The sequence below is a fragment of the Trachymyrmex septentrionalis genome, unplaced genomic scaffold (genome assembly GCF_001594115.1).
Source record: "Trachymyrmex septentrionalis isolate Tsep2-gDNA-1 unplaced genomic scaffold, Tsep1.0 scaffold80, whole genome shotgun sequence".
Lineage (NCBI taxonomy): Eukaryota > Metazoa > Arthropoda > Insecta > Hymenoptera > Formicidae > Trachymyrmex > Trachymyrmex septentrionalis.
Genome location: NW_017305988.1, coordinates 2,147,583 through 2,160,184, shown reverse-complemented (window position 1 = coordinate 2,160,184; position 12,602 = coordinate 2,147,583). Strand labels below are relative to the sequence as shown.

Genomic DNA, 12,602 nt, shown 5'->3' with positions numbered 1-12,602 from the left:
TATTCACATTTTATAATATATATATTAAAAATATTATATCAATGATATTAACTAATAAAAATAATTTGAATAGTTCCATCAGAAACTTAAAAATCAAATATAACAATTTTATCTAAAAGATTATTATTTGATATTATATATTAATCATGTTAAATATAATACAAATATTAATGTTATGTATATATATCAAGTTTTTAACAAATTTATATAAATACATTTATACATATATTAATAATTGATACATTAATTTATATAACTCAATATAATATTTTTGATCAGAAATTAAAATAATAAAGTAATAGAGATTGAAGATATTGCAACATTCAATAAAAGATTAATAACGCAAGTCACCGTTATTGATGCAAGCTTTTACTTTCAGCAAAAATAAAGTTGTCCGGACAGATAAATTTATGGAGTCGTGACATTGAACTCGCGCTTAATGCATTTTGCATTGCATTACGCGGTTGTTGTCGGATCGGGAAATTTAATTTCTTATAATGTATTTCTGATATAAAATATATTTATCCATTCGTAGAGAGCGAAGCTAGAAAGCGATATGGAGAAATCACTCCTACAAATTAAAATGCTAATTATCGGCAATCCTTTTCCTAATAGCGGCCAGTAGTATCGCCGCGCGACTGATCGCTCGTTTCCAAGTCAAGCAGGGAAATCTTGTTTGCAAGTACACGACTAACAAGGGAACATCGCTAGCTAGAGCTCTCGTGAGTTCGAATGAAATTATGTGAATGTATGGAGCGAGATGCGAATTAATTATCCTAGGAAAAACTCAGATTTAAAAAAGATGAAATTCATTTAATCCGTCATACATGCTTAGACAAAATCTTTTTGTGTTTCGCGTTTAAAACGTTCAAGGCATAAAGAGGTGAATAACACGATCATTTTTTTTTAATTTTATTTTTTTTTTTCACTATTGTTAGGCACCGAGATTCGATCGCTTTGATCGAATAAGGTCATCTTCGCTTATTTGTGTTATTTACACATCGGTCGATGTTCACTTATTATTGTTCATTTCTTTATTTTATTCATATTTTATTTATTTTGAATTTACTTGAGTAAAGGATATAATCATCAAGCTTTTTTTCAATTCATCCCTGAAGATCAATCTTTATTATTTCTTACAAATATGTAATTCGATGTAAATAGAAAGCGAGATTTTGTGACATAAAATATTTTTGTTATGATTACAAGATATGCAATAAATGATACAAAAAATTTGCGACATTATCTCTCTTCTATGTGTGTATGGCACACTTACATTTTTATATGTTATGTAAATATAAAATATAATTCTCAGTCTCCATAGAAAATAAAGATGTCAAAGAACCATTTCTATTACTCGTTATAATAATGTACAATTTCATAATATGTGTATCCATATATATATATATATATATGGATTACATTTTTCTTTCATATGAATAATGACTAAAATACGTTTTATCTTTAAAAAGATATTACATTTCTTTGGGTAAAGTAACATGATAGTTGTCAAAGTCGACTTTACCTATACTAATGAGCAAGCAAATTTAAAATTTAACAATATTTTTTAAAAATGATAGTTCATTTTGCAATGTATTATATTAAAATGCATTAATTTTTTACGTTTTTTATTAATTTTTTACGAAATGTACCAAACATAATATGAAAAGATTAAAGCACTAAATAAATACAAAAAAAACTTCTTTCTTTCAAATATATGTAATAGAATCTTATATCTCTCTGAAATTAAAATTTATACAACATTTCAATATCATTACACCTAAAGATATAGATAGAGTAAATTCGACTCTGATTGTTACTTTTTAAGTACTTTCCTAATGCTGTCATAGCAAAAAATTCGTACAATATTTGGATACCAGTAGAAAATTACAAATATTTCGCAAAAAAAATGTAAATATACATTTTCGTACATATATATTTATTATGAATGCGTTCCGTTAACATATAAAGCGTATCATTTTATCTTTCTTTATTCAACAAAGATAAATGATGCATCATGCGCTTTCTAATTCGGAACGCACCCTATGTATATAATGTATTAGTATATATTATATATAGTATCTTATAGTATATATAAATAATATATATTATTTATATTAAATATATATATTTTATATCCCATTTACCTCTTATCTCTTATGTTTTGTATGTGGCTATATATATGTACGAAATTCGCTGATATATGAAATAAAGCGATATAATAAATAAAATCTTTACAAAAAATGTAAATAGTCAATTATGATAGTTAACTATATTTATATTAAATATTGCAAATTGTTAATCGTCAATACAGCTATTATCACAAAAAAATATTTCTTTTTTATAAACAAAGATCTAAAAACTGACGTATAAAAATTTGATTACCCAAGATTATACAAGATTTTCAATATATTATAAACATAATTTTTTTCTTATAAATACAATAATTCTGCACAATTTACGCAAAATTCTCTTGTATCATTTCTCTTCATTTAAAAGAAGAGTTGTAGTCCGCAATTTCAGGAATCAGCCTGTATACTAATCGAACATCATTATAGTATTTATGTATACTTACCTTAAGTATTCCTCTATATGTAGGTCATGGTTATACATATCAAAATATAATTTAAACAGAATATAGATAAGAATCTAATTTCGTTTTTGCGTTAGGAGGTGAGGTAAAGGGGGAAAACCAAGCTATCGAAAATCTTCCAAAAACTGCTTGAATCGATTTCCATCTACTATTGCGAACCCATCGAGCTTCCTCCTTTTTAAGTTGTTCTATACCCTGCAACAGATAATAGTACAATAAATATAAATCGCAATTTTTTTTATATACGCAAGAAATAATTGTTTTGTATACGTACAGTTTCATCATACCAAATAGCTTGCAGTTGCGTGCCTAACATTACAGCAGTAAAAATGGCAAATAAAAGTGCCTCGAATGCTAGAAATAACAATAACACCACCGTTGCTGGTGGATTGAACGTGGAACATTCTCTCCATTCTTGTCTGACACACATGGTAAATTGTTGTACACACAGAAATAGAGAGTGCAATGATATGCCCGCTATATAAAACTAAAATGTGATAAGAAAAGTACATTTAAGATATTTTACAAAATATATTCAATATATATATATATATATATATATATTTTTTTATATATATATATATTTATTTATTTATGTAAAATATTAGAATCATTCATTTTTTGTAAAAACCTAAATCGTAGCATGTGCATGCGCTTTATGAAATACTCACAGTAAAAAGTACAAAGTATTTTTGATTATTTTCCCCTACACAATTATTAACCCATGGACAATGGTGATCCATTTTCCTGATGCATCTACAATAGCAGCACAATTACATTATTAATTAACAAAATGCATTACCCTGCTACATTCCAAACACAAATTTGACTTTTTTGTTAAATTACCTTTGGCAAACAGAGCAATGATGAGCTCTGTCGGGCTTAATAGAACAACATTTTGGACACTTAAAAATAACCTGTCCATCTCTAAATCCCATTTGTTGGATCATCTCTTTCGTTGCATTGCCTTTCGGCACTGCACCCTGCATAAAAACAAAATATCAGTTTTAAAAAAATGTTTAACTTACGTTACATAATATAAGCTAAATCTCAAGCAATAAATTAGATTTCAGCGTTATCTTAATTACCGGATCTGTAAACATGGTTCTTAGATGCGACGCAAAGGCCAGGAATGCTAAAGATTGGAAAATGGCCATATTTAAACTGGAATACAATGTATTTATTGTAGGAATAAGAATCACTGCCATCACTACGAATTCTGCATAGATTATCAATAGCCATGTTAATACTGCACATATGATTCCACATATATCCTATAAATATGGACATTATGTTAAAATTATAACGATATCAGAACAACCTCGTTAAACTGTAATTAACTTAATTGATAATTAATCGGCAAAATTGCTTAACAAAATTGCTAACTATATAAGTCCTTCCTAATTTAATCTTTTGATATATCGCAAAATAAAAGGATTAGTTGTCTCATATACATTAACAAAATAATACAAGTATTACTGATAAATTAATTATCACTTAAGTTAATCAAAGTTCTTAAAAAACATCAGAAATCATCCATATATTCATAAAACTTTGCCTTAATACACCAGAGCTTTCCACCGCAGCATCTATTATGAAAGTCTTTCTCCCTGTAAAAGGTCATGTAATCGCAATCCATCGTTGAAACTGCCCTTCACTGAACAATTATATTTTTTATAAGACATAAGGGTAATCACTGATACCTCTACCTTTGTACACACGAAAATTTACAATCACATACCTGAAAAAAAAAAATGCTGATATTGCAACAATGTCAATCAGGCACTTGAGATAACACTTTTTATGCTAAATAGCCCGGAGCTCATACTTACTCGGACCAAAGATCTCTCTAATGTCAAGATAATCGTCTACATTTTCATTTATCGCGATAACATCAAAGCAATAATTAAACAGCCACAGATGAGAATGCAGAGTATCAGAGACGATAAACATTAAGGCTTCAGGAATCTTCCTTTCTCTTCCTCAGGAAAGATGTACAACCGGCTAAAACAAGTACTTACATCACGGTGTAATGACACGCGTCCGTGAAGAATAACGTGTGATGCCTGCCATCATAACATTTCGCATCACAGCATCGAAGAAACGCGTGCACGAGCGTGCGTGTGAGATTTTTCGGATTTCGCTTATATGATCGAGCGACGAAAAGCGTGCAGCACGAAGGATATGTACAACAGCGTGGCTTGCAAACAAAAATACATAGATACTTGTTTTATTTCCGAGACTCGCGAGTAGGCATATCAGGCCAAGAAGAAGCAAATCAAACCATATTAATCAACAACACTCCACATAAATTTATGTCCTCTCTTCTTCTCTTCCTCGCCTGTCAGATTAGAACCATGTGCACAAATCTATCCATGAAAATAAGCGCCATCTGAAGAGTTCATATAGTTAAGCCCAATTGATAAAAATGAAGACCGATCTTACCGACCCGAATTCACGAGCCTCAGGTGTGCTCCATCGGTATTTCGCAATTTTACACTAGACTTCCTATATCCCTATATAGAAAAAGATCTCGCCGCGCGCGCGCCACCGGCGAATTTTGACAGCGCATACAAGCGGGAGGGGTAAGGGGGGGAAGGGGGCGCGTGCGCGCGGCCATATTGGCTACTTGTGACTTTCGGGAGGAACGAGCAAAAAAATAACCCAACTTTTCACGTCTCTCGTACACGTAAGAAAATGTTGCTCTGGAGAATTGTTCATTGATCCGCGATACGGCCGATCCTGTCAGCGTGACTGCGGCATTGCATCGGGGTATCTCACTGTTTCCACAAAAGTTGTCCTAGAAAATGGTACGTTTACCTCCCACGGGGGTGCAGTCCTCGGCCCACCGTGGCCCACCGTAACCCGAGACTTTGATCGGCGCCGGGTTGTCATCTCCCGGCTGTTGATTTTCTACATGATTTTTCTAACGCTTTTGAATTTTTTTACGTAGAGTTTCTTTGGTTTCGGTCAGTCCGCCGACATAGAGATCACGTTGGACGGCGCTGAGACGCGAAAAACTGCGGACATCAAGTCCGAGGATGGCAAGAAGGAGCGGCACCTGCTTTACTACGACGGCGAGACCGTGTCCGGCAAGGTAGGACCCGCTCCTTGGAACGTCAACTTGATTATTAATCATCTAATTGTGATTTGATAAAAATCCAATGTTAACATACTTGCATGCGATATGTTTAGTGCACTAGGCTTGCTTTTTGTCCAATGAAACTGTAATGAATATTGCGTTTCCAATGTGCATAGACTTTTCATTTATAATATAGTATATCTAGCAAAAATTATCAGTTATTCAAAAATATGTATTATTTTATTAAAGTTAAAATATGACTTATTAATTTATATGATAAAGTGGTACAGTTATAATATGAGTTTAAAGGATTCTTGAAATTAAGAATAAGCAAATACCAATCAATCAATTTTTGCACTGAAACTTTAAATAAACTTAAAATTAATAAGACATTTAATATTTTTTTGCCAAGGTTGGATTATACAGAGAAATATATCTCGCAGATGCTATTATCTTGTAGTAGTTCTTTGAGCTCTGTATTAATTTATTTGTAACATATTCTTTTTAATACTTTATAATGTTTTACTGTGTTATGCTTTTGCAGTATAAATTTGTTACTAAATCAATACTTGCAGATTAATATCAGCTTAAGGAAAGCTGGAAAATTAGAGCATCATGGTGTCAAAGTAGAATTTATTGGACAAATTGAGCTATATTACGACAGAGGTAACCATCACGAATTTACGAGCCTGGTAAAAGAACTAGCAAGGCCAGGGGAATTAACACACAATACGGTATATACATTTGAATTTCCAAATGTTGAGAAACCATTTGAGAGTTACACCGGTTCTAATGTACGACTAAGATATTTCTTGAAAGTGACAATTGTACGAAGGATTAGTGATATTGTTAAAGAACTTGAATTAGTTGTGCATACTCTTAGTTCCTATCCAGACATGAATAATCCCATTAAAATGGAAGTTGGAATTGAAGACTGTTTGCATATCGAATTTGAATATAATAAAAGCAAGTAAGTTATTGTGATACATGTATTTGGATTGTTTTAATAGTTGATTTTCTGAACATGTTGCTGCTATTCATCTTTTCAGATATCATTTAAAAGATGTAATTGTTGGCAAAATATACTTTCTTTTGGTTAGAATAAAAATAAAACATATGGAGATAGCAATCATCAAACGAGAAACTACGGGTTCTGGTACGTTATAGATAATTCACACATTGAAATATAATGTAGCGATAGTAATTAATTATGATTTCTAAACAGTTTTGTACACATGTAGCATTGCATGTTGACAAAATTGGAACGCGAGTTTTGGTTTCCTAAGAACTTTTTCTCTGCGGTATTCACGGTACTAAGGCAATAATTAGAGTACATATTTGCAGGTCCTCATACGTTTACTGAAAACGAAACTATAGCGAAATATGAGATTATGGATGGTGCGCCCGTTCGAGGGGAATCCATTCCCATAAGGGTATTCTTGGCTGGGTATGATTTGGCCCCTACAATGCGCGACATTAATAAGAAGTTTAGTGTTAGATATTATCTGAATTTGGTTCTCATGGACGAAGAAGATCGGCGATACTTTAAGCAACAGGTAAATTTGTATATATTGTTTTTTAAACTTTCGATAGTTATACTTCTTTTTTACATGTTCAAGATAAAAATATTATTATATGCATTATTTCTTTTATCACTCTATCTTCATTTTACCATTGCTTTTTGTATTTTGTTCAGGAAATTACATTATGGAGGAAAGGTGAGAAAAGCAGAAAGTCACAAACGGCCTCGCCACATATGCCATCGCATTTAGTATCAGCTGAAACAGGATTCCCGCAAGGCGCTGCACAGAATGGTCCACCTTCAGTGCCACCTGACTCTGGTCAACTGCCAACGAATAGCGTTACAAACATAGAAGATACTCCAGCACCAATTGAAGGCATGACACGAGAAGAAGGAGATGGTGAAGGTGAAAAAGAAGGCGGTCCAGAAAGTGATTGAGTCTCCACATAGGTCTGTTCCTGGTGCCAGTTATAGCCCAGATTAGTTGAGAACGTTAAATATGGCTGAAATATGCAGCAAAAGAATTAGCTTAAAGAAAAATCTCCTATATCACGTTAGGAGATTTGTTTTTATTAAAAATAAAACAGCGGGAATGCGTAAAAGACCTGCTAGCAAAGTTGTAAATATTTTGGATACATTATATATAATTGAGAGCGAATGATTTGTAACTAGTAGAATACCGATCAAAATTATAATACTATGGAGAAATAGATCTCAAAACAAGGAGAATTTTGTCATTTTGGAAAAGATAATTTCGATATTATTTCACGAGCCATATTTTGCGAACGAATGTAATATAAACAAGCAGTACAGGTATTTCTGAATGGACGGCTTACTAATCAAATATTAATCAACGGTACACTTTGCAAAACATCTGGGTGTTACAGTGTTTTAAATGTTTTATACAGACACACAATTGTGCCCACTGACTCACCCATTATATAATTCTGAAAATCCGAAGTCTATGGCAGCATCATGTTATGCAAAGAGAGTTTATAAATACAAAATGGATATATACTCACAAAGGCTGCCCCATATTAATCCGTTCACCTAGTCTACAAATACTATAAATGAGGTTGCTTTTCAGCAACGTACATAAGCGTAACACAGGTTCTGTGCTTTCCAATTATTTTGTTTTCCAGATAGGACACTATGTTATATTTAGTGCTTTTCAGCTACGTACATAGGCAACACGTGTGTAACAGTGCATGTACGGTCAAGGCCCCTATTCTTAAAGAGTATCCCAAAACTAGAGAAATACTATAGTAAACATATACTGTAGTATCGACACACTCAAACTCACCTATTTAGCTCTGTACAATTGTGTCAACTTATGTCATAGTTAGAAAGCATAGTCGAATCGTGCACAGTCTTACACAGTGTTGCTTGTGTAGCTGGAAAGCATCAAATGTAACATAGCGTATCCTATCGAAAAATAATGTAGTTGGAAAGTACAGAATCATACACAGTATCGTTTATGTACATTGTGCTGGAAAACACCCGAAGACACAAGAAAGTTATTTACGTGCGTATATGCATGTTTTTGAAAATAGTTTATATATAAACACAATGCTCCACGAGAAAGATTGCACTTATTTTTAGAACGAGTTTGTACAAAAAAAAAGGAAGACGTCGATTATAATGCATGACACGAGTTATAGATTACCTTCAGCTTTGAGTTTAATGAAAGTGTGCATATGTAGTGACAATTACATAAGATAGGATTTTATATGCAAAAGCGTGCATTTTGCGTAATGTCAATCTTCCAAAGACACAAATTATGATATATCTGCTCAAGTTGGTATGCCTTTCTGAACACGAGAGTGGACTATGATAGATTAAATAATGGGGTAGCCGCCTCGTGTATTTATAAATATATACATATATATACATATATAACTGCAGTATACGTGTGTGAGTATATATACATAAGTAAAATTTTTCATTTTGGCAATGATGACTAACTGGCTTAGGTGTGCTCCAATAAATCGCGGCATGTCGGAAAATTAATATCCTATGAAGGAATAAAAGCTGTGTATAATAAATTTTTTATTGATTATATGAGAATATCGGTTTTAAATGTATAAAAGTAATCATCCTTGTACGAATCATTTCTCAAAGACTAAGAGATCAATAACAAAAATTTATTTTGGATATTTTATTTAGTTTTATTCACGAGAAATCTCGACGATTATATCACAATTTACTCAATATTCTGTATGTATATGTAAACATACACGTATTTACATATTGTAATACCACAGACAGTCAAGTGCGGATGTATTTCCTTTTATCGCTGCAGTTTTATGACATTCTATGGCGATGAAAGTAATATTGCTGCAAAAGGGAAATCTATCGTTTTGTACTGTTCTATATGGTGGAAGTTAAACTGTAAAAAATTGTATTGAAAAGATGCATAATATTAGATTATATATATGTATACATACATAGATACATACATGTATACAAGTAATTTACGTTAGAAATTTTCTTACGTGGTAAGTTGAATTTCATAAAGCATATCTTTATTATTTGTTAATTATAGAGAATTAGAATTATAAAAAAACGATAAATGAGGAAGAGGAAAGAATGAGTGTACGTAAGGAAAGTAGAAAAAAACCTGTTTGAATTATTTGACCTGTCAAATATTTGTATGTGTGTATATATATGTATGTATGTATATATATGTATATATATGTATATGTACAGGTATATATATATATATTATCATGCGTATGCAACTAGTTGTATATTTTAATGCCTATATATAAATATATTGTATACAGTGCGTATGTGCACATACATGTATATTGGAATCATATTTACTAATTGGTTTATATATATGTAAGTACCTAGTCCAAACTTAAATCCTGATCATGATGTTACATAATTTTTTTATGTATTCTCGTAGAGAAGTTATTTAATAGTAAGTTAAATCACGTAAATTTTATAAAATCGTGTATTATAACGTTAAAGCGTTTAAACAATTAAAGCTAAAGCTGGTTTTTTTTTTTTTTTACTGAATTGTTTAATAGCGTAATGTATTGCTTATGCAATCATAAAATGTAAAAAGCAGTTAATTAAAGGTGAATCTATTTATATGCCGCTTTTAATAAAAACAAGCCAATTATAAGTGCGTTCTGTTTTACACTTACAGCGCTTATAAGCATCATTTGTCTTCGTTTAATGTTTGATAGCAAGGATGAACTGATGCTTATAACATGTGAACATGAAAACGAGACATAGCCTTAGTAAATATTAGCGTTCCACTTTATGTTTGTAACGTTCGCGAGAATTATTTCATTGTTTTTTTAACGTTTTTAAATATTATAAATAAAGATGAAACGATGCTTGTGGACGTGCGAATGTGTTAAAGTGAAGCGCACTATTTAAACTCCTTTTACATCGGCGATCCGCCTACTAACTTAATAACTTTTCTATTAAAATATCTTCATTTCAGTAATTCTTTAATGTATTTAAAGAATGATGTACTAAATTGATACAATATGCAGCAATATGATTAATTAAATACTCGTGTGTGTATCATATAATTATTTACGTAAAAAATCACCGAAATTGAGATAATTCAATAGAGTGAACGCAGCCTAAGGTCTGTTCTTTTTTAAATATGGTAGAAATAAGAGTTCTCAAGCTCGAGTTGGCAATACTGCTCGACGGAGTCGAGTGTTGGTCATTGTGGTTTGTGTAGATGTCGAGTGCGGGTAATCGTGCGCTAAGAGTTTAATTTGTCGATTAATAGAAAATATACGATCGTAGATTAAAACGCCACATAATGGTTAGTTTTTCCTTAACTTCGCGCCGATACATTATTTTTTTTCGTAACAACAGTCTATGTTACAAACTATGTAATAGAACATGTGACAATATTAACCTCTTCATATCATTTAGACTTTTCAGGCGATGCTACGATTTATTTCCTAATTTGAAACTACGTTCACTTCTTGTTTCTCTGTAATAGTTTCTTAAAAAATTTCTTATATCGCTTGGCAAATGATTATTTCACTATTCAACCACCTAATATCCATACCTTTCTTACCGAAAAAACAAATAATTTATTTCAGAAACCTTTGATGTTGCACGGGCACGAGCGTGCCATCACCAAAATAAAGTATAATAGAGAAGGAGATCTATTGTTCTCCGCTAGTAAGGACAAGCAACCCAATGTTTGGTACTCGTTGAATGGAGAACGTCTTGGTACTTTTAATGGGCACAATGGTTCCGTATGGTGCATTGACGTCAATTGGGATACCACGCGGTTATTATCCGGCAGTGGTGACAATACTCTGAGAGTCTGGGACTGTGAAACTGGTTTGTGCATATAATAAGAATCATACAAATGAGTTTGGATGATATATCATGGATCATATATGGTATCTTTGTATGATGTTTAGGCAAGGAAATAGGACAACTGCACACAAACAGTTCTGTAAGAACATGTGGCTTCAGTTATTCTGCAAACCTCGCGGTGTTCTCCACTGACAAGGCTTTAGGTCACCAGTGCGAGATGTTTATTATGGATGTACGAAATGTCGATTCTACATTATCGCAGGAGGATGCGATCTCTAGAATTTCGGTCAATGGTCCTAGAATTTCTGCCATATTATGGGGAGCTCTCGACGAGACCATTATCACGGGTCACGAAGATGGTGAAATTAAACTTTGGGATGTGAGAGTAAGTGTCTCTATTATTATTAATTGCAGAAATACGATATATAATATATTAGTAAGTACATTGATATTAATTATTATTTGTAATATTTATAGACAGGAAAGAAGCTGTCTAGTGTTAAAGGTCATAAATCTCAGATAAATGATATGCAATGCAACAAGGATGGCACTATGTTTGTAACTGCATCCAAGGATCACACGGCAAAACTTTTCGACAGCGAGTCTTTAGTGCTATTGAAGACTTATAAGACGGAAAGACCCGTAAACTCGGCTACGATATCACCAATTTTTGATCATGTAAGATTAAAATCACAGAATAGTCGTTCATTATTGATTTTTTAAAAAATTATGATAGAAGAGTATGGTATAATTTCTATTGAAGGAAATTAATGTAATATTTGCTAAATAAACCATATTTTTTTGTAGGTGGTTCTTGGTGGCGGTCAAGATGCCATGGATGTCACTACAACATCTGCACGACAAGGCAAATTCGATTCACGATTCTTTCACTTAGTATTTGAAGAAGAATTTGCACGTTTGAAAGGACATTTCGGACCCATTAACTCTCTCGCTTTTCACCCTAATGGTCGCAGCTACTCTACAGGCGGGGAAGACGGATATATGCGCATTAATAATTTTGATCAATCTTATTTCGACTTTCATTTCGAATATTAAATTTGTCAAGAGATATATGTATATTATAATATATATATATA

General features: G+C 32.2%; 3 protein-coding genes across 4 annotated transcripts; 2 read left to right on the top strand and 1 right to left on the bottom strand.

Annotated features, from left to right (window-relative positions):
- Window positions 1-2,474: 2,474 nt before the first annotated feature.
- On the bottom strand, window positions 2,475-4,970 carry LOC108754670 (palmitoyltransferase ZDHHC3). 2 transcript variants are annotated; one of them, XM_018497150.1, is made up of 7 exons: window positions 4,426-4,970; window positions 4,152-4,334; window positions 3,682-3,867; window positions 3,440-3,576; window positions 3,265-3,349; window positions 2,868-3,080; window positions 2,475-2,788 (listed from the first exon to the last, which is right to left on the bottom strand). In XM_018497150.1, the coding sequence occupies exons 2-7, from the start codon at window positions 4,230-4,232 to the stop codon at window positions 2,627-2,629; spliced, it is 864 nt and encodes a 287-aa protein (XP_018352652.1). In that variant the 5' UTR covers window positions 4,233-4,334; window positions 4,426-4,970; the 3' UTR covers window positions 2,475-2,626. The 2 variants fall into 2 exon arrangements, with proteins under 2 accessions (XP_018352652.1, XP_018352653.1); XM_018497151.1 differs by having other exon boundaries at window positions 4,615-4,970.
- A 241-nt stretch (window positions 4,971-5,211) lies between these two features.
- LOC108754818 (vacuolar protein sorting-associated protein 26B-like) lies at window positions 5,212-9,071 on the top strand. Its single transcript, XM_018497444.1, has 6 exons — window positions 5,212-5,403; window positions 5,547-5,690; window positions 6,251-6,645; window positions 6,725-6,831; window positions 7,020-7,231; window positions 7,372-9,071. The coding sequence occupies exons 1-6, from the start codon at window positions 5,401-5,403 to the stop codon at window positions 7,633-7,635; spliced, it is 1,125 nt and encodes a 374-aa protein (XP_018352946.1). The 5' UTR covers window positions 5,212-5,400; the 3' UTR covers window positions 7,636-9,071.
- Window positions 9,072-10,896: 1,825 nt separating this feature from the next.
- LOC108754659 (eukaryotic translation initiation factor 3 subunit I) lies at window positions 10,897-12,596 on the top strand. The gene is made up of 5 exons (XM_018497133.1): window positions 10,897-10,993; window positions 11,280-11,526; window positions 11,610-11,890; window positions 11,983-12,183; window positions 12,313-12,596. The coding sequence occupies exons 1-5, from the start codon at window positions 10,991-10,993 to the stop codon at window positions 12,559-12,561; spliced, it is 981 nt and encodes a 326-aa protein (XP_018352635.1). The 5' UTR covers window positions 10,897-10,990; the 3' UTR covers window positions 12,562-12,596.
- Window positions 12,597-12,602: the final 6 nt, after the last annotated feature.

Coding starts and splice junctions, on each gene's coding strand:
- LOC108754670 (XM_018497150.1), bottom strand. CDS start 4,232: ATGGATTGCGATTACATGACCTTTTACAGGGAGAAAGACTTTCATAAT. Junction 3,868..4,151: donor GAAAGCTCTGGTGTATTAAG/GCAAAGTTTTAT, acceptor CCATATTTATAG/GATATATGTGGAATCATATG. Junction 2,789..2,867: donor CTATTTGGTATGATGAAACT/GTACGTATACAA, acceptor TATCTGTTGCAG/GGTATAGAACAACTTAAAAA.
- LOC108754818 (XM_018497444.1), top strand. Junction 5,691..6,250: donor GCGAGACCGTGTCCGGCAAG/GTAGGACCCGCT, acceptor CAATACTTGCAG/ATTAATATCAGCTTAAGGAA. Junction 7,232..7,371: donor GGCGATACTTTAAGCAACAG/GTAAATTTGTAT, acceptor TATTTTGTTCAG/GAAATTACATTATGGAGGAA.
- LOC108754659 (XM_018497133.1), top strand. Junction 11,527..11,609: donor AGTCTGGGACTGTGAAACTG/GTTTGTGCATAT, acceptor TATGATGTTTAG/GCAAGGAAATAGGACAACTG. Junction 11,891..11,982: donor TTAAACTTTGGGATGTGAGA/GTAAGTGTCTCT, acceptor TAATATTTATAG/ACAGGAAAGAAGCTGTCTAG.